Source organism: Acartia tonsa, chromosome 1 (genome assembly GCF_053477335.1).
Source record: "Acartia tonsa isolate MP-2025a chromosome 1, ASM5347733v1, whole genome shotgun sequence".
NCBI lineage: Eukaryota > Metazoa > Arthropoda > Copepoda > Calanoida > Acartiidae > Acartia > Acartia tonsa.
In genome coordinates this window covers 6,020,838-6,046,103 of record NC_137260.1, presented here as the reverse complement: position 1 = coordinate 6,046,103, position 25,266 = coordinate 6,020,838, and the positions used below count along the sequence as shown (strand labels likewise).

Sequence of the window (25,266 nt, the reverse complement as noted above, 5' to 3'; positions counted from 1 at the left end):
CCTCTAGTGGCTTAAGTAGTAAGCAGTAAGGTTTTTAATGACTACACTGTAAGATATCTTAATAGAACTAAAGAAATGCTTAAGTTTATCATTTTAAAGAATCTTTACATAGATAAATTACTAAAATCTTGGAATGGTGCAAATATGAGAATATGTTTGATAAATTTATAGACTAATGTACCCTTTTCCCTATTAAAAAAGTTAATGACAATCTATCTATATTCAAATTAATTCTCCTTTTAAATTCCACAAATAAATATATATTTAAAAATTTTTCTTTAAGGATATTGATGACCAGCTGCCACTGCTAGAAACAGAAATACCTCCCGACTATACAACCACCACTCTAAGGTAAGTCTTAAGTTACTTGCAGTTGCGCCCCTAGCCTCTAGGCGCACATTTTAGAGTAAGATTTGCACATGACCAGTTTAACAAACATCCAGTATATATCTCATTTGGTCCTCCAGCCTGTCGGTCTTGCTAAAAAAGACATTTGTATATTGATAAATAAAGATTTCGAGATTTATATAATATTCTCTTATGCTTCTCTTTTTCTAAATTTCTTTCCTCTCTTATTTATGGCCGCTAAACATCTGCTCTATAATTTAAGTTGTCTGTTTGTCCATACCTTTTACTTATAGCTGTGATACAATTGTATAATTTATAATGATATATAAAGTATCGTAATTTACATAATATTCTCTTATTCTTCTTTTTAGTAGCGAAGCTACTCAATAATTCACAATGTCCGTCCGTCCGTCCGTCTGTCCGTCCGTAATTAATGAATTGGGGGAAACGTGATTTTCTCGGCTCCTATAAAAGATAGAGAGCTGAAATTTTTTGACAACATTCCCATCATTAAGGAGCACAATTAACTATAAAACATCAATGGTGGTCGGACTGCTTTTTAGCAGGTTTTAGGCTATTTTTTATATTTTTCAAATTTTCCTCATATCTTTGGTGTTTATGGTCCGATTTTCGAAATTTTTTCAGTTAAAGATATCAAAATTAAATTTCCCGTCATTTGAAGAAAACAACAATGACGGTCAGACTGCCTCTTTGTAGGTTTTTGGCTATTTTTATATCTTTCACATTTCCCCCCATATCTTTGGTGTTTATGGTCCGATTTTCGAATTTTTTTCAGTTAAAGATATCAAAATTAAATTTCCTGTCGTTTGAAGAAAACAACAATGACAGTCAGACTGCTTTTTTTTTGCAGGTTTTAGGCTATTTTTTATATTTTCCAAATTTTCCTCATATCTTTGGTGTTTATGGTCCGATTTTCAAAATTTTTTCAGTTAAAGTTATCAAAACAAATTTCCCGTCATTTGAAGAAACAACAATGACGGTCAGACTGCCTTTTTGCAGGTTTTTGGCTATTTTTATATTTTTCACATTTTTACCCATATCTTTGGTGTTTATGGTCCAATTTTCATAAATTTTTCAGTTAAAGATATTAAAATTAAATTTCTGGCGTTTTAAGAAAAGAAACAATGGCGGCAGGTTTTTGGCTATTTTTATATGTTGATATATTTCCCCATATCTTTGGCATTTTTGGTCCAATTTAAAAACTTTTTTGCATTAACAGTTTCAAAATATTTTTTCCCATTGTTATGTGCATCTAGTATGTAATTTACTTTAACCATCTTCATCATACAAAATAAAACAAGGTTTCATGTTTATTTTCTCCAATAAATCTATTATTGATTTTAATAAATAAACTTTAAATCTACTTCTACGTATTCCCATCCACAATTTTTGTGCTTCGCTACTTATGGATGTTGTCATCCTTGTTTTTATATAAATTTCTTTCCTCTTTTTTATGACAATTGAAATCTAACCTTTTTCTCCTCCATGGAATTTTAGTGCCTCGCTACCTATATTGATGTTGTCATCCTTGTTGTTTTAGAATTCACCCGGCAAGATCGTTCAAGATGCCGCGTTCCAAATCTCGCCACCAGGTGCCGTCAGCTGCTGCAGAAATGGCATCCTTCCTTACCCCGGGCTCAACTGAATTATCCAGGTATACAAGTCAGGGATCTGAAGGGATAAGACAATGGCCGATATATTGATGTACACATCCCTAATAATGATAACACAAAATTACCCCTTCTGTTGCGTAAAAATAGTGGTTAAAACCTTTGAAAACTCAACTCAATAAACAAACCAATCAAAATTCACTAAAGTCCCCAAAGTTGATAAGCCAACGAATAAGAAAACGTTGTTATAAAACTTTGGAGACTAGTGTAATAAGCAGCCAATTGTCCCTTCTCTCTTTGATAAGTTATCTTGATACTGTATATGTCAATACGGACCCTTTCACCTATTGCCTCATGTTCTAACTGCGCATGGTATTGAGTTTCGTCTGCTTATGGGCCAAGGCATCCCCTTATCCTCTAGCTATTATAATGTGCCTTTTTGAACATCTCTAGTATGACGAAATACAGTCCAGACTCGACCGACCTGCAGTTGGGGTTGAATATAATTTGAAAAATACAAAGACCAAATTGTGTCAAAAATGATCCATGTGACGTCATAAAAATGAGGGAGATGAGAGGAGAAGTGGGAAAGAAAACGACTAGAAAAGAGATGGATAATCCCTCATTTTTATGACGTCACATGGATTACTTTTGACACAATTTGGCCTTTGTCTTTGAAAAAATATTATTTTATTTTCTTTTTATAACAAATCAGTAAATAACAATATTAATTTTGCCATTACAAAAATTTCAGACATGATAATACACTAGGATAATCTAACTCTACGGGAGCGTAGCTATTCTAATTGGTGTATGTCCACCTCAATTATGATATTTTCTAATGCTCCAAACCTTTAATTCATAGACGTCCATTTTGGTGGGGGTAAGTGGGTGTTTACCCCCCGTAAACTTTGTAAACCCTTATTTTACCCCTCTCAAACTACTTAAATGATAAGTTTAACCCCCTAAAACCTTTGAAACCTTAAAATAAAAAGCTTGGACGTCTAATTATATTTTCTTAGGTCTAAATCATTTCACAACAAGTTGAACGGATATGACAATGATAGAAATGATATTTTCTACCAGCAGAACAGACGACCTTCAGTTCAGGTATGTACATATTTCCAACATGGCTTCCCCTCCACTCCTACTGGGTGAACGAACTGTCCAATAAATGATGTCCATGTTAGCAAAAATTTTCCCCTGTCAATATATTCACATATATTCTGTGTATATCCATTTCCTAATATCTATATGTAAATAAATGTCTGAAATTAGCAGGGATCTTAAGGGATAAGACAATGGACGATAAATTCATATAAATTCTCAATGATAATTAAAATTATTGGTTGAAAGTTTGGTTACTAGATGTTTGAAACCAACTAATCAAGTACCCAAAGTTTTCGAGCAAACAAATAAGAAACATTTTTATAAAACTTTGGATACCAGTGTAATATACATTTGAATGTCCCCTACTATCCTAGAAATTAGAGACTACAAAGTGCTAAATTAAGATCAAACAGACATTTCTAAATGAATAGAATTGTTGGCAAAAATACATATTTCGATATGAGAATAATAATATACCCCCCTTCCCTCTCCACCAATATTAAACTATATTTTAAACAGATGACAAAACAGTTACTAATTTTAAGTTTTTGGGTCCTAAATGGTTATAAAAATACATTTAACGTTCGAAAAAAGTGCTTTAGGGTGGGTAGGGGGTTGGGGGAAAATGGTAACTTGTAAATTTAAGTGATTCTGCTAAATTTGTTTGTTTTTCATTCATGTATTTACAACTTTAGACTTCAATTTGTTTGTCTATTTAACTTCATTTAAATCAAAGAAAACCCCATATATACATCTAGAATTTTACTTTAAGATCTCTGTAACAAATTAACCGATTGATTTCTCCATTATTTGGAAGCTATGCATTGGATGGGTTAAACATTTTTTAGAAAAAAATATTGGGGTGCAACATAAAGTTCATGGCCAAAATTTTGTAAAAATCTTCTAAATATAAAACGATAAATCCACGAAAAATTATGAATATTTTTTTATTATGTAGGTTGACTACATTTAAAAAACGAAAAATCCACGAAAAATTCTAAATATTTTTTTATTATGTAGGTTGACTACATTCAAAACCGCCGTCCTTCCGCCAGCCGCACAGCCGAATTATTATTCCAAGACTTTTCCCAGCTGAATAATTCCGTTTCTGTCGACGACGAAACGGTGAATGGCGATGAAACGGAGGATAACGGCGAGGATGATGATATAACGGAAGAAGAGTCGGAAATGTACCGCCGCCGGCTGCAGCGGCCGACTGAGCTACAGTTTCCTTCATTTCCGCCGCCGGCGGTGGAAAACAATAATCACCGGCGGTCTGCGTCGTTCAGGCATACTCAACAACAACAACAGCCGCCGGTTGACAGGTATTGTCAGGGATATTAAGGGATAAGACATTGGACGATAAATTGTATTTGATGAAGAAAGTAGACACTTTTAACATTAACATTAACTAATCCAAATTCAATTAAAGTACCTACAGTTTCTTAGCCAAATAATAGTTCAACAAGGTTACATAACTTTGGATATTGATGCAATTTACATTCCAATTTCACATCTAGTCCCCTGCTTCCCTGGGTATCTTTATTTCTAGTTTCTATTTTGAGAATTTACTCTATAGTCAATTCATGACAGTATTTGTATTTGTTACTTTGTCCGACCAAGCAGTTCATCATAAGTGAATAAAATTACATGAATTATCTAATGCAATAATTAAATTCTGAGATTTATTGACTATTCCTGTAAAAAAAACTAACCATTGTTTCAATTTAGATTTATGTTTATTGCGATATTTAATATAATTTTTTTTTCTTCGGAAGTTTATATTTTTCCCAGTATGGTTTTTTAAACCGATTATTATCCGCTGGATTAGAACCGGTTCTATGCTATACTGAAAAATTATGTATCGTATTATATCTAGTTTTCTACGAATGTAAAAATGTACATTAACAATATTAAAATCAGTTTTGTTAGCACGTGGCATCTCGGGGCTAACAAACTACTTTTAATCTTATTATTGGATATTTTTATATCCGCGGAAAGCTGTTTATAAATAACTATTATTGTTTTAGCTATCACTACCAACAAAACGAGAGGCGGCGTGACTCTGCGGGAGGCTACAACAATGGAGGCGGTGGGAGGAAAGGCTCCATCCCGACAATCGCGTACTACCCTGCTGACCACAGCGCACAACGGGTACCGAAGGTAGCTTTTAGATGGGGGCTTCTTTTTTAGTTTTTTTTCTGGTAGAATATCTTTTTTTTCGCATCGTTAGACCACTTTTAATTTTGATTTTTAAAAAAAAAACGGTAGTGCTTTATAAAAATGGCCTAAAAAAGCTGCCGAAGGTCAAACAAATAGTCCTTTTAAAAAGAAGGGGTGTTTTTGAGTGGTCCAATGGCGAAAAAAGGAAATTCTTACAGTATTTATTGTTACTTCATTTAAGAAAAGGAAAAGTATTCTAAAACATTTGAGTTATACAGAGTGCCGTGCACAGATGTCCACTTTACTTCTTAATCCACATACTCAAAAGTTAAACAAGCATAAAGTTGATTGATAAATTGACGCGCAAAGCGTGCATTTTTTTCATCCCTTTCAAATCAAAGGTGTGTCTGACTTTTTAAACTTTAGGAGGGTGTAGACTCTTATCAAAGAGGGTATAGGAGGGTTTTCTACCGCCCTTAATTTTGCAAGGGGGCTCCCTAACCCCAGAACTTGTACACCTCTGGGGATGAAACCTTATAAAACTTTGATGTAAGAGTTTTAAAAATGACAAGATTTGATGATTTTTTAGAGTGTTTTTCCTTTTCTGTTTACAATTTTCTTTTAATTTCTTCTAATGCTAATGCTTTACTTATCTTGTATATGCTCTTTTTCTAAATCTGCTTTATAATTATATATTATTATTATAATTATTACTATAGCACAAACATCAAGTATGTAGATACTTTTTATGTTTATTTAGATATGTTCAATAGGGGATATAACATCCAGAGAAAAAATATTTTTCCTCCAACTTTTTTGCCATTAGAAAACTACCAGGGTTCGGAAGCCGCGCATAAGCCTCAGTTTTAAACCTGCTTGTGAGCAGAAAAAGAAATTTCAGAAAGAAGGATTGTTTGCTTACGAGCAGTTTTATACATCCAGCTGAATTTTATAGTGGTAGAATGAAGATTTCACTGAGGCTTACACGCGGCTTACGCGCGGCTTCCGAACCCTGAAAAATACAATTAATTCACAAAATGTAGGAATCTTGAGGGATAAGACAATGGAATATTATTCTTTGGTAGATTGAATCATTGATGGAAAAGTTTGAACACTGCTATTTTGTACTAACCAATCAGTATCTATAAAAAAAGCTTATAAAGTTTTTAAACCAATGAAGGCGAAGGAGTCATAATATATCTTTATTTTGGATGGTAGAAAAGTTGGAGGAAAAAATATTTGCTTTGAGTGGTTTATCCCTCTCCCTGAGATTGGGACATATTTTGTTTGGTGTTAAACATAACTTTTACTTGCTATATATAATTAAACTATTCCTTTTTGACGGAATTTAACTAGTTAGAAATTTATATATTATTAGAAGTGAAGCTACTCTATAATTTGAAATGTCCGTTCGACCTTCGGTCTGCAAACATAGTGGAAAAACTTGGATTCTTAGATGCTCTTTTAGATAAAAAAGCTGATTTTTATGAATGTACCAATCAGCATCCAGTATATGAATAATATTTCCCCCCGTCTGTCTGTCGGAAATTACCAAATGACATAACTGTATATAAGCATATATAAAGGTTTGGTGATTCTTTTATTATACTTCTTATCCACCTCTTTTTTATGTAAAAAAAAATGAAATTCTGCTTTATGTCTAACTATTCTGTTTAAAAATCAATGAACCTTATGTGCTTCGTTACAAATGGATATTTTGTTCTTGCTATATTAAAGCCCTAGCAGTTGGGCCCTAGCATCTAGGGGCTCTATGTTCGAGAGACATGAAAGGGCAGAAAATAGGCTAAAATTATACCAGAGGTGAATTCATAAAACAAAAATTTTCCCCACTAAAATCAGTGAGGCAAACTAAAAATTTTGAGGGGATAATTTTCCCTTACTAAAATTTTAGTGGGGCAAACTGATTTTAGTGAAGTAATAGACAATTCTCGCATCGTATTATAAACAGCTTTCCGCGGATATAGAATGTACAAGTATAAGATTAAAACCAGTTTTTTAGCCCGTGACTTCGGCACCTCGGGGCTAAAAAACTGGTTTTAATCTTATGATTGTACATTTTTATATTTGTAGAAAGCTGGATATAATACGATGCTAGACATAGTTTTTTTTGTAAGGATGAGAACCGGTTCCTATTCACCGGATTCGAATGAATACGAGAAAAGTTTTTTTAAGAATTCACCTCAGGACTTTTTTAAAAAAAAAATAATATAGTCTGAGACCATCTTAGGACCTACAAGATTCACTGTAATGGAGAACCGTATCGGTTCAGCAGTTAGCAAGATCCTTTACTACATACAAAAAAGCTTACTACTTTATATAATGGGATAGGATAGTTGTTTAGACTAAGCAAGGATGATTACATCCAAAAGTAATAAAGATTTAGAATACCTTCTACTAATCATTAGACTGGTATTTATCTAATACATTAAAAAAAGTCCAATAACATTATACCTTAAACCTGAAATAATTGTTATGTAAATAAGTTATGCGTTCTACTTAAAAATTATACTAACAAGTAAATAAATGATAAAATTATAAATAAATTTCCTTATTAAGAATTAAGGTCAAGTATGAGTGTATGTGTGTGTGTGTATGTGTTTGTGTGTGATTTATTTATAAAATTATTCGTATTAGTAGATTATTATGTGGTTTTCCTCAAACTGCTTAGTTGAGCTTTAAACTCCCCCTCACCCATTTTTTAAAATAAATTGAAAAATAGAGGGTGGGTGGGGGGGTTGTTTTTTTTGTCAAGTTAGGTTAGGTTGTTTAGGATACTTGGTATCTCTGCAGTGTTTGGAAACTTTTTCAATTAAGTTCTTATCTTTCTAATAACTTTAAGTATTCTCTACAGAGTGAGGAGGGGGGGGGGGGGGGGGGTGGTAATCACCTACCATAATTCTTATGACTGTGCTAATTTGAAAACAAAATTTTGTTTTTATATGGTTTCATTAAATATTTGTAATGTTACATATTTTTAAGAAAGAGAAATTTATTCCTAAAAAAACGGATGGATATTTACATTAAAAACTATTTTTAAAGCCAACCTTTTGTTCATTCTTTGTTGAGCTAATTAATTTAGTGGAAAATTGTCAATTTCTATGGGAAAAACATGTTATTTCTACTTAATCATCAAAATAACATATATACAATTGATATATTTTTACTTGGATGTTGCACCAGATTTTCATGTACTCTGATAAAGTGACGCTCGGAGCTGGCTAAAATAACAATACCACCCCATTCACCCCATGTACGAATTGACCAATAAAAGAGGACCATACAAGCAAGCTAAATTGACAAATAATATTTTTCTGTCTATATATCCATTTGTCTTAAATCCATTATCTTTACATATACAATTTAAGGAAGAAAAATATTTTTCTGTTAATGAAATATATTTGATTATGTAACTCAAGTATAAGGGATATTGAACATAAAAAACAACAAATTTGCCTTCAATATTTTTAATACGTTTGATATGGCAGCATTTTACCATTAATTTGATATAATTAATAATTATATCCTATTTTGAAAATGAATATTTTTGTCAGTTTGATAATAACAAAACGTTTGATAACACTTAGCAATCGTTATATAAAAGTAACAGAATGTCTACCTGTCTGTTACTAACGACTGCCACGATATGATTATTCTTTACAGTGAAGTTTCTTATAGGTCTAAAATTGATTTATTCTTTTTAAAACCAAATTTAAAAGTAGAAACTTAATTTAAATCCCCCCCTCCCCGTCTTAATGACTATATCAATTATTTTTTTTTAAACAGTTAAAAATCATAATGTTTTAAATGAAAGAAAAGTTTCGCTTTTTAAAAAGCTTATTTTAACGTGATTGCTAAAAAGATCTAAAATCTATAAACATTTTTAAATACAAAACTATATAAATATATTCAACATCTAAATTCTAAATTATCTTAATATATATGTAAATATAATGATGCATGTGTAGCTTACCTAATTACATGTAGGTGCATGTCTCCTCGGGGAGTCGGACCAACTCCAGACAACTAGCCTCCACCAGTACAAACAACTCATACACCGACAACCCGTGCTATTTTGACGAAGAAGACTTGGAAATTCTTCAACAGAATAGCCAAGAAGATTTTGATGCCTTTGCCGACAATCGTGAAGCAGAAACTGAATTTAATGATTATGGTTATGATGATGATCAAGAAAATGCGCAAGGCTATAATTATGAACACTCATATGATACTGAGAACGTCCATAAATCGGCCAACCGTAGCCCACGCTCCACCGACAATCCTCCGCCGCTACAATACTCTCAAAGTGCCGCTACGCCACTGCTCAACTCACCCACCTGGGTGGATCAAAAACAGTGCGACGTCCAGATATGGCTAGAAACCGGGACCCGAACCGCATCCCCGTCGTCCACCCGGGCGGGCAGCACGCGGAACGCGTCGCCGGTGTCAAGAGCCGGTTCGGTTTCGCCCGCCCGCACTCCCGTGACCCCATCAGGTAGAATGAGAGAACAATTTCAGGCGGGGTTAAATCCTAATGGAAGCACTAAACGTCATGCAGCGAACAACACACAATCAAATCCTAATTGGCTGCAGGGTGGCGGCGGCAGCCGCGGCAGGAATAATCAAGGAAGTGGCCGTGCCAAGGAGCAGCATCCTAAAGCTATGGCGTCGGTCAAGCCTCGTAAGGTATGAAGTGTAGCAGTGTTTTTAAGTAGCACATTTAAAGATTGTCTAATATTTTTTTAAAAATAAACATAATTTTTGACTTTATGTTTACTTGTATAAAATCTCTTTAAATGTTTACTTTAAAAGCTTTTTTATTTAATTTAAAGCATGATGCATGGATAAAGTAAATTAATAATGTGTTGATATAATAATAAAGTAACCCTAAGATCAGAATTTTATGTCTATTTAAACTGTTTTTTTAAATCATTATTTTTCCACCTGAAATTTTTTTATTCAGATATAACTTTAAACCCTTAATATAGCTGGTGTCTTCCCACAAAGTGCATATCGAGCACAGAACCTGTCCCCCTTATTTTAAGTATATCTAAAATAAAAAGGGAGAGGGTTTAGTGCTCAACAAGGCACTTTGAGGGGCATAACCAAATTACCTTATTAATGCAGGGATTAAGAATAATGCAGCCAAAGTAAAACTATTTTTCACATGTCAAATAGCATAACATTAGATTTTTAACCTTTATGAGGGCTTTTCCTTAAAGTTAAGTTTTAAAAACTTATTTTAATTTTGGTTCAATATAATGAGGAAGGGGAGGGGGGAGGTCATTTGCTCAACAATGCACTTTGAGTGAAAACACTGCTATTTGTTAAATTGTGCAAAATACTATTCACCAAATCTGAATGAAAATATCAAACGCTTTGACGAAATAAAAAAAATACATGATGAACATAGAAATGTGTTTTAGACTCCTGAGTTTGCGGATCAGTTTGACATGTACCTGTACCAGTCTCAGGTAAAACTTTAAAGATTTTGGGGGATGAAAAGGATGTAAATTATATTTTCTTGTTTCCATTACACTGCTCAAATTACAATCATAATTGCTAATGACAAAGTAAATAAATTAAACACTGGATGACAACATACATAAGTAGCGAAGCAAAAAAAATCATGGAGAGGTAAACGAACAATCTGAATTTTTGAGCTGATGTTCAAATAAATATTAGAAAATGTTTGTAAAATCTAATTAAACTCATAATGTTACGAACTGACGGACGGATTGTAAGTAAATTATAAAGTAGCTTCGCTTCTAATAATACCTAATATGTCTACTGAATAGGCTTATCTTGAGTATAAGACAGGCAGACTGATAAATATACTATTGCACCATTTATTTAAATAAAGGGAACGGAGAATAAGCTTGATACTAGTAATTTATAGATAAATTCAATTGACTTGCCTCTTTATGGCTTTAAGTCAGGGATCTAAAACGATAAGACAATAGCCGATAAATTGATGTACATACAAACAAACATCCACATTGATTATTCACAAAATTATCCCTTTTTTAAATTACAATTAGTGGTTGAAACGTTTGGACACTTAACTAAATGAACCAACCAATCATACTTGAATAATAGTCCCCAAGGTTATAATAAGACTTTAGGGACTAGTGAAAAAGTCCGCTCCCTTCCTGAGTTATAAGTATAATGATATGACAGAGATAGGAAAATGAAAGAAAAATTATCATTTAACACCATTTACTAAACTCTTGATCCCTGAAATGTTGAATGATAATGTCTCAACATTCACTTACTAAGATTTATTCCCTATAAACATTTTCGAATACAATAATCAGGTATAAAGGATTTCCAATCAGTTTTCCCAGTGGGAAAACAGTTTGTGTTGGCATTTTCGAGGTTTTTGCAATAAGTGCTAAAAAACGCTTTAAAATTGAAATCTGCTCACAAAAATTAATACATTTCTTATTGGGCATGTGGTCCAGAAAATTCTAAATTTGTGGGGGTGTATCTCAACCAAGGAGAGAGTTCTGGCCCTCCTAAAATAGCTACCGAAAAACCTAATTAATAGTTTTGGTTTTTAAAGTTTTTGTTTAAACATATAAATAAATAAATTATTTTTAACAATTTTTCTTATGTTTAGCATATAACAACACCAATCGTGTCTCCAACACCCCAGCTCTTGGTGGAGGTGGCCTCTGATAGTGATACCTCCAGGAGGCTTAGCAGAGCTTCAGGTAGCAGTGAAGATAGATAGATAGACAGATGTAGATAGATAGTGTCTCCAACCTACCCATTTCCTAGTGGAGGTGGCCACTGATAGTGATACCTCCAGGAGGCTTAGCAGAGCTTCAGGTAGGAGAATAAAGAGATAGATATGGTGCTTTCTCAAAAAGTTCCTCTTGAGCAATGAACCCACCCTGTTTATTTTAAAAACAAACTGAAATTTTTTCTATACCAAAGTAACCTAACCTAATTTGACCTAAAGTTCTTAAGATAGTAATAAGGTAGATAGTTGTAAAGATAGATTTATAGATAGAAGAAAAAATTTAAAAAATGAAAATTTAACTCCTATTAAATTAATTGTAAATACATTTCATATTCCAAAGATGTAATTTCATTTGATCTTAATTGTTCAAAGAAATTATTTACTATACAGTTAATACTGTAATATTTGAGTACACAAAATTATATTTGGAAACGATGAAGTAGGTGATTTAATGCCCATAAAAACATAAAACTGAATATTAACAAAACAATTTATTAAAAATAAAAACTATTTTTAATAAATTTCTCTTGTTAAACAAGATTAGAAAATTATAGTAATCATTTAATTTTTGTATCTTTACCCAGGAAGGTAGGGGACATTGGGCTGTTTATTATAATCTCCAATGGTTTATTAGAACGTTTTCTTATTCAACAACTTTGGAGACTTTACTGAGTGTCTAAAAGTTTCAGCCACTAATTGTAATCTAATAAAGGGATAATTTTGTGTATAATCATTGGGATGTACATATATTTGACATTGTCTTATCCCTTTAGATCCATGATACATTTTTTTTTCTCGTCCTAAGTAATATTAGGAAATCTACAAAGAACAGGTCCTATTGTTCTTTTATTGTATCTCATTTATTTTGATTATTTGTGTGTGAGTGTGTTTATGTGTAAATAAGTGAGTGGGTTTTTGTTTGTTAAATCTGTTGATTTTTGCAGACATTTGCAATGACTTCTGTCTTTTTGCAGTCTTTGTATAACCATGGTAATAATCTTATCAAAATATTGGTATGTCAATGATATGTCAGACATATCGCTATATCATTATTTGGATGTTACACCAGATTTTCATGTTCTAATAAAGTAAAACTTTTAGCAGGCTAAGATAACAATTCATCCAATCCTACTGAGCTTGATCTTTAAATCGTTTTTATGGCGCGCTGAATCGGGGCGATTCAGAGGTGAACCGTAGGTGCGCTGGTGGTAAGCCACAGCGCACCTGATTTTTAAAAGATTTTCGGCACGGTGTTGTTAAATCGCTTGCGCACTCACAAAAATATCAATCCGCGCCAGTACAACTTTATCACTTAAGCAGTGTCAGTAAGGTATTTTATATAAAATGCCGTGTCAGTATGGTATTTTATATAAAACATTAATATATAATTTATTTTAAAAATAACTATAAAAATGTTTTCACTATAGTTTTGCAATAAAATATTAAAGTAATTAAAAAAAAATATTTATTTATTAAATAAATCACCCCGATTTGGTTCGGCAATGCCACTCGGTGAGTGGCATTGCAGCGCTGGTACCGCGCCACTGGGCGCGCCAAATCGCCATGCAAATTCGATTTAAAGATTGGTATTTGATAATTTGATGGTGCGCTGAATGAATCGCCCTGGTTTAAATCACCTACAAATGATTTAAAGATCAAGCTCTGGATGACTAACTAACCAATAAATTATGATATCCATGTTAGCAACCTAAATTGACGACAGTTTTTTTCCCCTGTCATAATATTCATATATATTCTAGGCCAACCATTACCACTTTTTATTTAATCCATATAGTCGACATGCTTAATAGTCAATGTGATTTAATTGACTTGAAAATGACATGTAAAATTTTGTCAGCCATGACCATTTTATATAAAAACAATAGTGTCGACCATTGAAATTGCATATCGAAAAATGATTCTGATTTTGACATGAAATCTTATCATCGGTTAAACTTTTTTTTACTTTCTAACTTTTAAATCAATTTAAAAAGAATAAATTTTAACGGTTTAAGGTTATTAAAAAGCAAATTTGTTCTATATTACGAACAATCCTTAGTTGAAAAGAAGCATACCTACTAAAAACTATGATTCTATTGCAGGGACGTCCAAGCTTTTTATTTTGAGGGGGGTAAAATAAGGGGTTCTAAGGTTCAAGGGGGTTAATCCTAGGAATTTTTAAAAAAATTAAGGAGGGTTAAATGAGGGGTTTCTAAGTTTTAGGGGGTAACACCCCTCTACCCCTACCCTTGGACGTCTATTTTTTATTGGTTCTAAAAAGTTTTAGGGGGGTAATTTAATGCATTTTTGAGGAGGGTAAAGTGAGGGTTTTTAACGTTTTAGGGGGTTGAACAATCCTTTACCCCCATCCTTAGACGTCTATTTTCTACTGGTTTTAAAAAGTTTGAGGGGGGTAATTTAATGCATTTTTGAGGAGGGTAAAATGAGGGTTTTTAACGTTTTAGGGGGTTGAACAATCCTTTACCCCCATCCTTAGACGTCTATTTTCTACTGGTTTTAAAAAGTTTGAGGGGAGTAATTTAATGCATTTTTGAGGTGGGTAAAATGAGGGGTTTCAATGTTTTAGGGGGTTGAACAATCCTTTACCCTCATCTTTAGACGTCTATGGTTCTATTGGTTCTATAAATCAATGAATAAAAAGTGTGAGCCAATAATTGATTGTCTAATAAGATTAACAACTTTTGCAATTTTCTCTGTTAGCAAAAAAATTACATACTCAGTACTTTATCAGAGGGTAGAATTCTAGATATTGTGGATGGAGCTTAAATACACCCATCACCCCATAGCCCACACGTTCTATTTAAAAAGCTTCATAGGGTGGTTTTAGGCTGTTTTATTTTTAGATTTTGATTCTATGATAGTTTTAGGGTTATTAGTTATTCCTAATCTTTCGAATACAAAGTCTCTTGAAGCTGGAGCTCAACCGTAAGTACAGTAAAAACAATATGTATGATTTTTAAATCTATAATTTCAAAGGGAATCAACCCTCTGCAATGGCCTAAAATAATGTCTTTTGCCTAATGTACAAATGGTTACACTTCCAGTTTGGAGGATTTTGTTAAGCAGAATTAGTTTAATTAATCTTTCAGAAAGAAAGATGTTTTCTATTAATCTTTTTTTATTTTCTTTAAAAATACTCCATTAAATTGTTTGATGAGAAAAAGATGTGATTTTTTTTTATATGAAGACATTTGTTTATTAAATTTTATGCGATTTACTTTACTGAACAGTACATGAAGGAAATAAATGATACCATTTAGAAATCTTTCAAGCCCTGAATAAGAAATGTATCAACTAAATTTGAAGATGACTGAAAAATTCATGGTCTAATTTTGTACAGTATATAATCAATACATGTAGGTTTTTTTTCGACTATTACATATATTAATAATGTCAAATAATTTAATAAAACCCAATCTTTATATAACAATGACTTCTAATCGAAAGGTACAAATGATAAATGTAAAAGTCCTTATCGTTGAAGCATCTTTTAATGCATCTCTCATACTCACTTTATACGTATGTGAGCAAAATAAACACATATTACAGTTTTAACAAGGACAGTGGCGTAAAATGGTATTTTTTCATATTTTCCAATATGGATTTAAAACTGATTAATATTTGCTGGATTAGAACCGGCTCGCAGCCATACTGAGCCATGTATGGCATCGCATTAAAGACAATTTCCTGAGAATAGTAAAATATCCTAAAATTTATACCTGTTTTGTTAGCTTGGGCCTTCGGCACCTTGTTCTGATTGAGCCTTTTTGTATAGAGGATGAGTTAGGAAATATAGAACCATATGGTATTTATAGAGATGTTACTCAATGTATTTGTACTGATTGGGCCTAAAAAACTTCTCTTTAAGAAGAGTGTGTCAGTAAAAGATTAAGTCAAAGTGGACACTTATATAGATGTTACTCCATTTATGAAACTTGGAGAGAGCATGAGTGAGGGAACAAATCAAAGTAGGTTCTTACAGAGAAGCCACTCAATATACATGTACAGATTGAGGGTGGACAAATGTCTCTTTAATAATAGTGAGTAAGTAATGGAATAAGTCAAAGGGGTACTTATAAAGATGGTACTCCATTTATGAAACTTTTTACCTTTTTCAAGATTTTGAGTGAGGAAATATAATGAGGTACCTATAGAGATGCTACTCAATGTACTTGTACTGATTGGACCTGAAAAGTTTTCCCAGAAGATTTCCTTTTCTGCCCACTTCAGATACAAACAAACTTTTATGGGGGTACTTACAAATCGGAAAAATATACAAAATTTTATTAAAACTTTCTAATTTGCTTACCTTTTCTTATATTTTATTAGCTTGGAGATGTAAATACAGTGTGTGTTTGCTTAATCTAACCCACTTATCATTGACCAAAATTAATAATCAAAATCCTCATTGGCCTGGTGTTATTTGTGTAATTTTTTTAGTAATTTTAACAAATTATGCCTGAAACCTGTTTTTCCTTATGATTTTGAAAAAAAATAATATACCAAATTCAAAGATTATCATTCTGACTAAATAACTTTAAATGCAGTTAGCTCCTAAATTGCTAGAAATTAAGAAAATCATATATTGGTGATTAGATTCTGTCAATGGTAAGTGGGTCAAATTAAGCAAATTTTGTTCCATAAAAAAAAACAGAAACACTCTAGTTAATCAAATTAATGAACATTTGTATTATTTTTAAGAAAAATATTTGGATCTACTGCAGTTCACGGTAAAATATTGCTGGTAAGCAATATTTCCAAAAATCTATGAATTTTAAAGGCTGCTAGCTGCTAAACAGCTGAGCGTACAGATCATGCCCGCACACTGTTTTAAGCGGCATAAGAAGGCCTACAAATAATCTGGAATAGCCATAAATCAATCATACATAATTATCTCGCAGTGCAGAGAAATGCGCGAAAAAGACCTATTTCACGCGTTTTTTATTCAGTGAAGCTTTTTCTGTGCATAATTGGATCTTGGCTATTCCAGATTATTTGTAGGCCTTCTTGTGCCGCTTAAAATTGTGTGCAGGTATGATCTGTACGTTCAGTCGTTTGGCAGCTAGCAGCCTTTAAAATTCATAGATTTTTGGAAATATTGCTTACCAGCAATATTTTACCGTGAACTGCAGTAGATCCAAATATTATGTACAATAACTATAAATATAACATTTATGATACATAATAATTCTTTTTCTCTTCAAAGTTACTAAATCTTAATATTTACTAATCATTAAATCCTAAATAAATAATTGGGTTAAAACAAAAAAAAAATGAACAACTGTTCAAAAATGTAAATAAAAATCCTGATTATATAGTTGTAATACTTGTAGTATTGTCTGAACATAAAGTTTCATCACACTTTCTTTAGAATATATATCTACCTTAGTGATTCCCTTTTTTTAGTTTTGAGAAATTAAGTTTTAGAAAGGTTTCTGTTAGAATCCGTAAAGGTGTGTGTTTTAAGGCTTAAAAATAGTAGTAGAACGATAATATTCACTAAATATGTGTATTTCTTATTGAAAAGAACTATAGACAAATTTTAAAAAAAAAATTAACATAAATTTTTATCGTTCTACTTCTGTTTTTTACTTATAACACATAACCTTAACGGATTTTACCAGAAACCTACCCCTCTCTTTTTTAAAATACGGAATTTAAAGAGTAACTTCATTTTAGACTAAAAACACAAATATAAACTTTCTTGCATAATCAGTAAAAATAATTGAAATAGATAAATGATACTCATATAGCATCTACCTTGCAAGGTTATATGAATGACAACTTTCCAAATTTGTATTTCCAATTTATAAAGTAAGAAATTCTGTTTTTGGTGACTTCTTAACAAAGGTCGTTCAATCAAAGAGTTGGTTTTCTGTTGGTTTTTATATTAGATGACAGCAACCTTGCCCATAATTGACAAGAAAATAAAATAGGCCAATTAATGTATATTACAATACACATAAATATGACTTAACTTAGTTCTAGTTTGGTTTTTATTATCAAATGATTAATTCCAAAGTCCTAAAATACAAGATGTAACATCACATTTTAATACCATTAAAGTAACTAACCTACTGTAATACCTATAAATAAATTATATACAGAAACCATTGTTTTATCATCAGATATTACATACACAAATGTTTATGACAGAACTATTTAGAGGCTTCTAATTTTGTTCTCTCTCTATTTTTAGTTGTATATCATAATGTTTTAGATGTATTTGTCAGGGATAAATATATTATTCTACCTGGGCGTATTTTCTCAGAGTGCCTTGTTGAGCACTGAAATCCTTATTAAAAGCGAAGCTTTTCTATAATTAGGGTCGGTCCGTACGTCCGTCCGTCCGTCCGAGATAGATAGCTTTTATTCTTTAATTTAGGCATGTTAGAATTGTCCTATTGATTTCTAACTTTGCATGATGATTCCTCTAGTAGTTAAGTACGATTTAGAAAGCGTAGCATTTCTATAATCATTACCGTACGTCCATTTTAAACATATTGATTTTTCTACTTTTTTAACAACAAATTTTTATGTGATCTAAATATCCGTTTGATCTGATTTTTGGTATATTAATTCCTGGGACAACAAAGAACAATATTTTAAGCGAAGCAACTCTATAATCAAGTCCTAATAATGTAAGTATGTCCATAAACATTATCCTGTATCAAGCTGTTCTTCAACAAATTTACTTACAATTTTGCTTCGACTATTATACTTTTATATTCTGATTATTCAGTTCTGACACTATACAAGTTTTAATGTCCGTTTGTCCTACCGTTTCAGTGCTTCGCTTTTATGGATGTTGTCATCCTTGTTTTGAAATAAGTTGATAATATAATAGGGGCGATAGTTTTTCGTTTGTTTGTTTTTTACTTTAGGTCATTTTATGATATATTTGGTACTTGGTTGCCCCCCGCAGTTTTAGGGAAGCTTTCCATAGTACCTGGGTTGGATTTAGGCTATTTAACTATTGGATGTAAGTCTTGGGATGGTTTTATGTTTTTTTTCTGCTCCTTTTCCGACCTTTTCAAATAGAGAGCCCCTGGATGCTTAGGCCACAGCTCATAGTTTATCATAACACAATTATTATAACTAATTTAAAGCCCAATGTCCCCTCCCTCCCTGTATTTAAACCAATGACAATGCTTCTAACGTTTGTTTCACTAAAAACTTTGATCTCTTTTTTTCTGTGAGATGTATTAAAGTTAGATTAGTTTGATATTTGTTGGATTAGATTGTTTTAATCTGGCAGATAGATGGACAGTGACATTAAATAAACTTTTATTCTTCAGGATTTTCCCACAAGTTAAATGTTATCTAATACAACAAAGTGCCTAGTCGAGCAAACAACCCATTAAAAAAAAGGGGGGGGGGGTGAAGTTTTTCGTGTTTTACCCAAAGGGAGGTGGGTTTAGGTTATATTTGGTATGGGATATCCCAGTAGGGTGAGGCCTTCCTACATGGGTTAGGCACAAAAATATTTCTGTTTTATTTTTCATTTTTTAAAAAAAATAGGAGGGTTCTGTGCTCTAGGGAAAGTTTTAAAAATCTCAGGGACAAGGAAATGATATTCTGACAAACAATTCTAAAGGAAAATTTCCCCACAACCCCTTTTCCTCCACTTCTTACCCACCCCTCTTCAGTTTCATGAAGAAAAAAATATACCCCCACATACTCTTGACTTTAAATCAAACTATAACTCTTGGTTTTAGGGAGTAGAGATATAATTCTTTCAAACAATGCGTTGGGGCTTTTTCAAACAATTAATCAAACTCATTTAATTTATTTTATTTTTCTTCAGAAAGGATGCTATGAATACAGTTTTTTCTTTATCAATAGTTTTGATCTCATTAGACTTTAAAAACCAACAGGTTAAGAAATAACTTTCCAGTATAAAAGCTGTTAATATCCGCTAGATTAGAACCGGTTCTCAGCCATACTTTAAAATCATGTATAGAATCGTATTACAGAAAATTTTCCACGAATATTAAAATAAAAATCACAGAATCAACTTTGTAAGTTTTGTAAGTCTTCTGCAACCATGGGGCTAACAAAACTGGTATTAATCTTAAAATTCTATCATTTTTTATCCGTGGAAAGCTGTCTATAATACGATGTGACAAATAACTATTCCTTACACATGTCCATATCCCTGTACTAATTAGCAGACTAGAACAATGAAAAGAACATTTTCTTTTTTATATTTATCTTTGTTTTTCTCTTGGAAGAATAGTTATTCATCGCATCGTATTATAGACTCCTTTCCGCGGATATTAGAATAAAAAAATATAAGATTAAAACCAGTTTTGTTAGCCTCAAAGGGCCGAAGTTCATGGTTAACACAACTGGTTAATATCATGATTTTTATTTCAATATTCGTGGAAAATTGTCTGTAATACGATGCTATAAATGCTTTTTCAGTATGGATGAGAACCGGTTCTAATCATGCGGATATTAAAAATAAATTATTAAAAGGAATGCTGTATTAAAAAGAAGAGAAAAAATATTTTAGATAGAATAATAAAATTTTTAAATTTCAATCAAAACAGTTTAATTTAAAATGGAGAACGTAATCGTTGCAGTGGTTTGTGGGATCTGCAGCGCCCCTGTATTGTAATCGAATGAGCTATTTGAGAGGCAAATAAATAACCATAAACCTTTCCAGGTCCATTATGAAGATTCCTTAAAATAGAGAACTTAATCGGGTAAATGATAATATACCTTTAATTTCAATATTCTACTTATCTATACATTTGGCTAAATGAAATTAAATTAGTAAATTGAATATAGAAACCCTTGAATGAGATCTAGGTTTATTAATTTGGTAAGGTGCCAAATTAATCAGGGTGAAAAAGGACATTGGGCTTGTCCCCAAAGTTTTAAAATCACTTTTCTTATTGGTTGGCTTAACAACTTGAATTTTGATTGATTGGTTTATTAAGTTGAGTGTCCAAACACTAATTTTAATGAACAGAAGGGGTAATTATGTGCATCACCATTGTGGATATACATCAATTTACTGACCATTGGCTTATCCCCTCATAGCCCTGCAAATTATTGCCTTCTAAAACCGTTGCCAATTTCAAACAGTTCATTTAGAATGGATATATTATTATTAGGATCTTACAACAAATCTCATGTACCCTAATAAAGTGAAACTCGTAGCGGACTAAAATAACAAAATACCCCATCACTCCCCATTACCCTATATCCTCCCCTCCTACAGGATGAATAAACTTACCAACAAATTATGTCCATGATAGCAACCTAAATCAATGACAATTTTTCTCCCTGTCATTTAATATCCAAGTACATTCTTCATCCATTACATATAGAGATTTATAAAATCAATACGTCAGAAGAGGTAATATGTATTAGTTAAGTTAGAAATATCCTATATCTAAAGAAGTAAGGTTTTTGTTTTTATAGTTTATTATGCTCCTTAATGATGGGAATATTGACAAAAAGTTTCAGCCATGTATCTTGAATAGGAGCCGATAAAATCACATTACGACGGATGGACATTTGGAATTATAGAGTAACTTCGCTAATAAAAATCAGTTATATTTTTTTATTTTAGGAGTGTCATCAACCTACCAGAATTCTCCTTCTAATGCCTTGATGGACTTGCCTTCAGAACGTTACTTTCAGGAATAACGCAATTTTAATAAGCATGCTAATAGATTTAGAATTGATACAGCAGGAAGGGGGGGAGTGGTCAATTGACTGTAAATTTATCTGGAACCTATGGTTTAATAAACGTGGTCTACTTTTGGTTGGCTTAAAAAAATTAGTTGGTTGAAACTAGTATCCAAACTGAAACCAATAATTTTTATCTATAGAAGGGGAAATTTTGTACATCAAATTGGGGATGTATATAAATTTATAGTTCATTGACTTACATACAAAAATACACATAGACAAATATAAATACAGACAAACATAATGATCATATAGAGATAGATGGAAAGATTTACAGGCAATTCTAAATGTATAAAGTTGCATCACAGCTTTATAGATCACCAGGGATCTAAAGGGATAAGACAGTGATCTATAAATTGATGACATCCCCAATGATGATATAACAATTATCGCTTCTGTAGATTACAATTAGATGCTGAAACTTTTAGACACTCAACTTAATGAACCTACCAATTAAAATTCTATAAAATTCCTAAAGTAGTTATAAAAACGTAATTATACAGCTTTTGGGACTAGCATAATAATCAGCTAATGTCCCCTCCCTCACGCTATACACGAAAAATCTAAAAATGCGCAACTGAACAGGGACGGCGAAACTCATACTGTTGTAGCGGGGACACATTGACCGCTGAGCGACGCCCCAGCCGGACTAGTAACCTGTCCATCAACAATTATGGAGGCACTACACCTGCCCTACTAGGTAAAGTATTATAATATTCGAATCATAGAGTAGCTTCGCTACTAAAAATTATCCGAAAACGTAGTAGGCTAAATATAGGATTGAAGGAAGTAAATTATTATTTTGACTGTGTTATAGCCGGAAATTTGCTATTGATCAGGGGAAACCCATACAAATTTTCAGGCTTCTAGATTTATCAGAAGCTGAGATTATAAAGAAATATAGCTAAATATATTTTGTAACTTCTAACATTTCTGGCAAATCCTCTCCCATCTAAATTGAAAAAGTCCTCTTACATAATACATTGATATATTATAAACTTGATGAATTTATTTATGGCAAGTTATTTATTTATATACAGGGTGGGGCAAATAAGACCGGACAAATTCTAACTTCTAAACAAATAAACATAAAATCGTCAATTTTAAAGATTTTATTGAATTTTAAAAACTGGCAAGCAAAATAGGTATATGACTAGTAGATAATTCAACATAATCGCCGCCAGCCTCAATCACCGCCTCCAGCGGCCTCCTCAACCGCCGGCAGGTCCAGGTCAAAATGTACCTGTCAAAGCTGGCGTAGTTCTCCTTGATAGTGGCAATGAGGGAGGTCTTTGTGGTATGGGCACGTCTATTGGTGCATGCTTCAAAGTAGCCCTAGGCCCAAAAGTCCATTGAATTAAGATCGGGCTGCTGGGAGGCCACATTTCCTTAGGAACATGAGTAACCGCCAAATTGACAAAATCCATGTTTTTGCTCTCATTTGGGCTAGGATTTAGCTACAGTGGACTTTAAGTACTCAAAATGCATGTCTCGATGAGCTTAAGACACACAAAAATTTTTGGGTCAAATTTCCAACTCCTTCCCTGTCGGGCCCTACTGTTTGTGATTTCTTGAGGCTCAAAATCTTGAAAAATCGATCTCATTTCGGCTAGGATTGAGCTAAAATGGATTTAAACACGGCAAAATGTGTGTCTCAATGAGCCTAAGACACCCACAAAATTTGGGGTCCAGATTCCAACTCCTTCCCTATCGGACCCTACGTTATGTGATTTTCGCCATTAACCACCGGCGCATTTGGAATCTGCCTTGTTGAACATTTGCGCAGCCAGCTCGGTGTACACGTCTATCTTCGTCCCAAATTTTTTTTTGTGCTAAAAGGTCATTACCTAAGCTCTTTATAGTGTGGTCAAACGTCCTGATTGGTCATGTAGTTTTGGCGCTATGGCCGTTTAAAGTTTGTCCGGTCTTATTTGCCCCACCCTGTATATCTATCTAGATGTGCCACGGTGTAGATCACGTGGTTCAAACCTTCCTGAATCTGTATATATCTATCTATCCAGATGTACCACGCTGTAGATCACGTGGTTCAAGCCTTCCTGAATCTCTATATATCTATCTATTCATCTAGATGTGCCACGCAGTAGATCACGTGGTTCAAGCCTTCCTGAACCTGTATATATCTATCTATTCATCTAGATGTGTCAAGCAGTAGATCACGTGGTTCAAGTCTTCCTGAATCTCTATATATCTGTATATTCATCTAGATGTGCCACGCAGTAGATCACGTGGTTCAAACCTTCCCGAATCTCTATATATCTATTATTTCATCTAGATGTGCCACGCAGTAGATCACATGGTTCAGGCCTTCCTGAATCTCTATATATCTATCTATTTATCTAGATGTGCCACGCAGTAGATCACATGGTTCAAACCTTCCTGAATCTCTATATATCTATCTATCTATCTAGATGTGCCACGCAGTAGATCACATGGTTCAAGCCTTCCTGAATCTCTATATATCTATCTATCTATCTAGATGTGCCACGCAGTAGATCACATGGTTCAAGCCTTCCTGAATCTCTATATATCTATCTATTTATCTAGATGTGCCACGCAGTAGATCACGTGGTTCAAACCTTCCTGAATCTGTATATATCTATCTATCCAGATGTACCACGCTGTAGATCACGTGGTTCAAGCCTTCCTGAATCTCTATATATCTATATATTCATCTAGATGTGCCACGCAGTAGATCGCGTGGTTCAAGCCTTCCTGAACCTGTATATATCTATCTATTCATCTAGATGTGTCAAGCAGTAGATCACGTGGTTCAAGTCTTCCTGAATCTCTATATATCTGTATATTCATCTAGATGTGCCACGCAGTAGATCACGTGGTTCAAACCTTCCCGAATCTCTATATATCTATTATTTCATCTAGATGTGCCACGCAGTAGATCACATGGTTCAGGCCTTCCTGAATCTCTATATATCTATCTATTTATCTAGATGTGCCACGCAGTAGATCACATGGTTCAAACCTTCCTGAATCTCTATATATCTATCTATCTATCTAGATGTGCCACGCAGTAGATCACATGGTTCAAGCCTTCCTGAATCTCTATATATCTATCTATCTATCTAGATGTGCCACGCAGTAGATCACATGGTTCAAGCCTTCCTGAATCTCTATATATCTATCTATTTATCTAGATGTGCCACGCAGTAGATCACGTGGTTCAAACCTTCCTGAATCTCTATATATCTATCTATCTATCTAGATGTGCCACGCAGTAGATCACGTGGTTCAAGCCTTCCTGAATCTCTAGCCTCTGAAGAACTGTACAGGCTTAGGTAATAATAATGTTAATCTGAAGAGGTCGGTGGAATACATGATTAGGTCTTATTTTAGCGTATCTCTGAACAAAATCTTGCAAATAAAAATTTCCACAGAAGCAACCCTTTAAGTACACGACCTTTGTCAGGAGGTCCTCACTGTACATTAAGATATATAAGTTGGAAAGAATTCTAATGTTAGAGGGAGATTTGAAATCTGCAT

The 25,266-nt window shown here is 33.0% G+C and overlaps 2 protein-coding genes across 2 annotated transcripts in view; both read left to right on the top strand.

Annotated features, from left to right (window-relative positions):
* LOC145305416 (uncharacterized) overlaps positions 1 to 21,702 on the top strand; it is an 81,213-nt gene extending 59,511 nt beyond the window's left edge. Inside the window, exons 3-11 of the mRNA XM_080147064.1 lie at positions 284 to 351; positions 1,910 to 2,023; positions 3,002 to 3,089; positions 4,110 to 4,414; positions 5,120 to 5,252; positions 9,258 to 9,956; positions 10,697 to 10,744; positions 11,893 to 11,986; positions 21,626 to 21,702. Coding sequence (XP_080003190.1) covers positions 284 to 351; positions 1,910 to 2,023; positions 3,002 to 3,089; positions 4,110 to 4,414; positions 5,120 to 5,252; positions 9,258 to 9,956; positions 10,697 to 10,744; positions 11,893 to 11,986; positions 21,626 to 21,702 — 1,626 coding nt within the window. The remainder of the gene's footprint in view (positions 1 to 283; positions 352 to 1,909; positions 2,024 to 3,001; positions 3,090 to 4,109; positions 4,415 to 5,119; positions 5,253 to 9,257; positions 9,957 to 10,696; positions 10,745 to 11,892; positions 11,987 to 21,625) is intronic.
* A 16-nt stretch (positions 21,703 to 21,718) lies between these two features.
* The window catches only part of LOC145322074 (GTP-binding protein GEM-like), a 48,336-nt gene continuing 44,788 nt past the window's right edge, over positions 21,719 to 25,266 (top strand). Inside the window, exons 1-3 of the mRNA XM_080163885.1 lie at positions 21,719 to 21,820; positions 22,333 to 22,447; positions 24,989 to 25,061. Of these exons, the coding sequence (XP_080020011.1) occupies positions 21,719 to 21,820; positions 22,333 to 22,447; positions 24,989 to 25,061 (290 nt within the window). The remainder of the gene's footprint in view (positions 21,821 to 22,332; positions 22,448 to 24,988; positions 25,062 to 25,266) is intronic.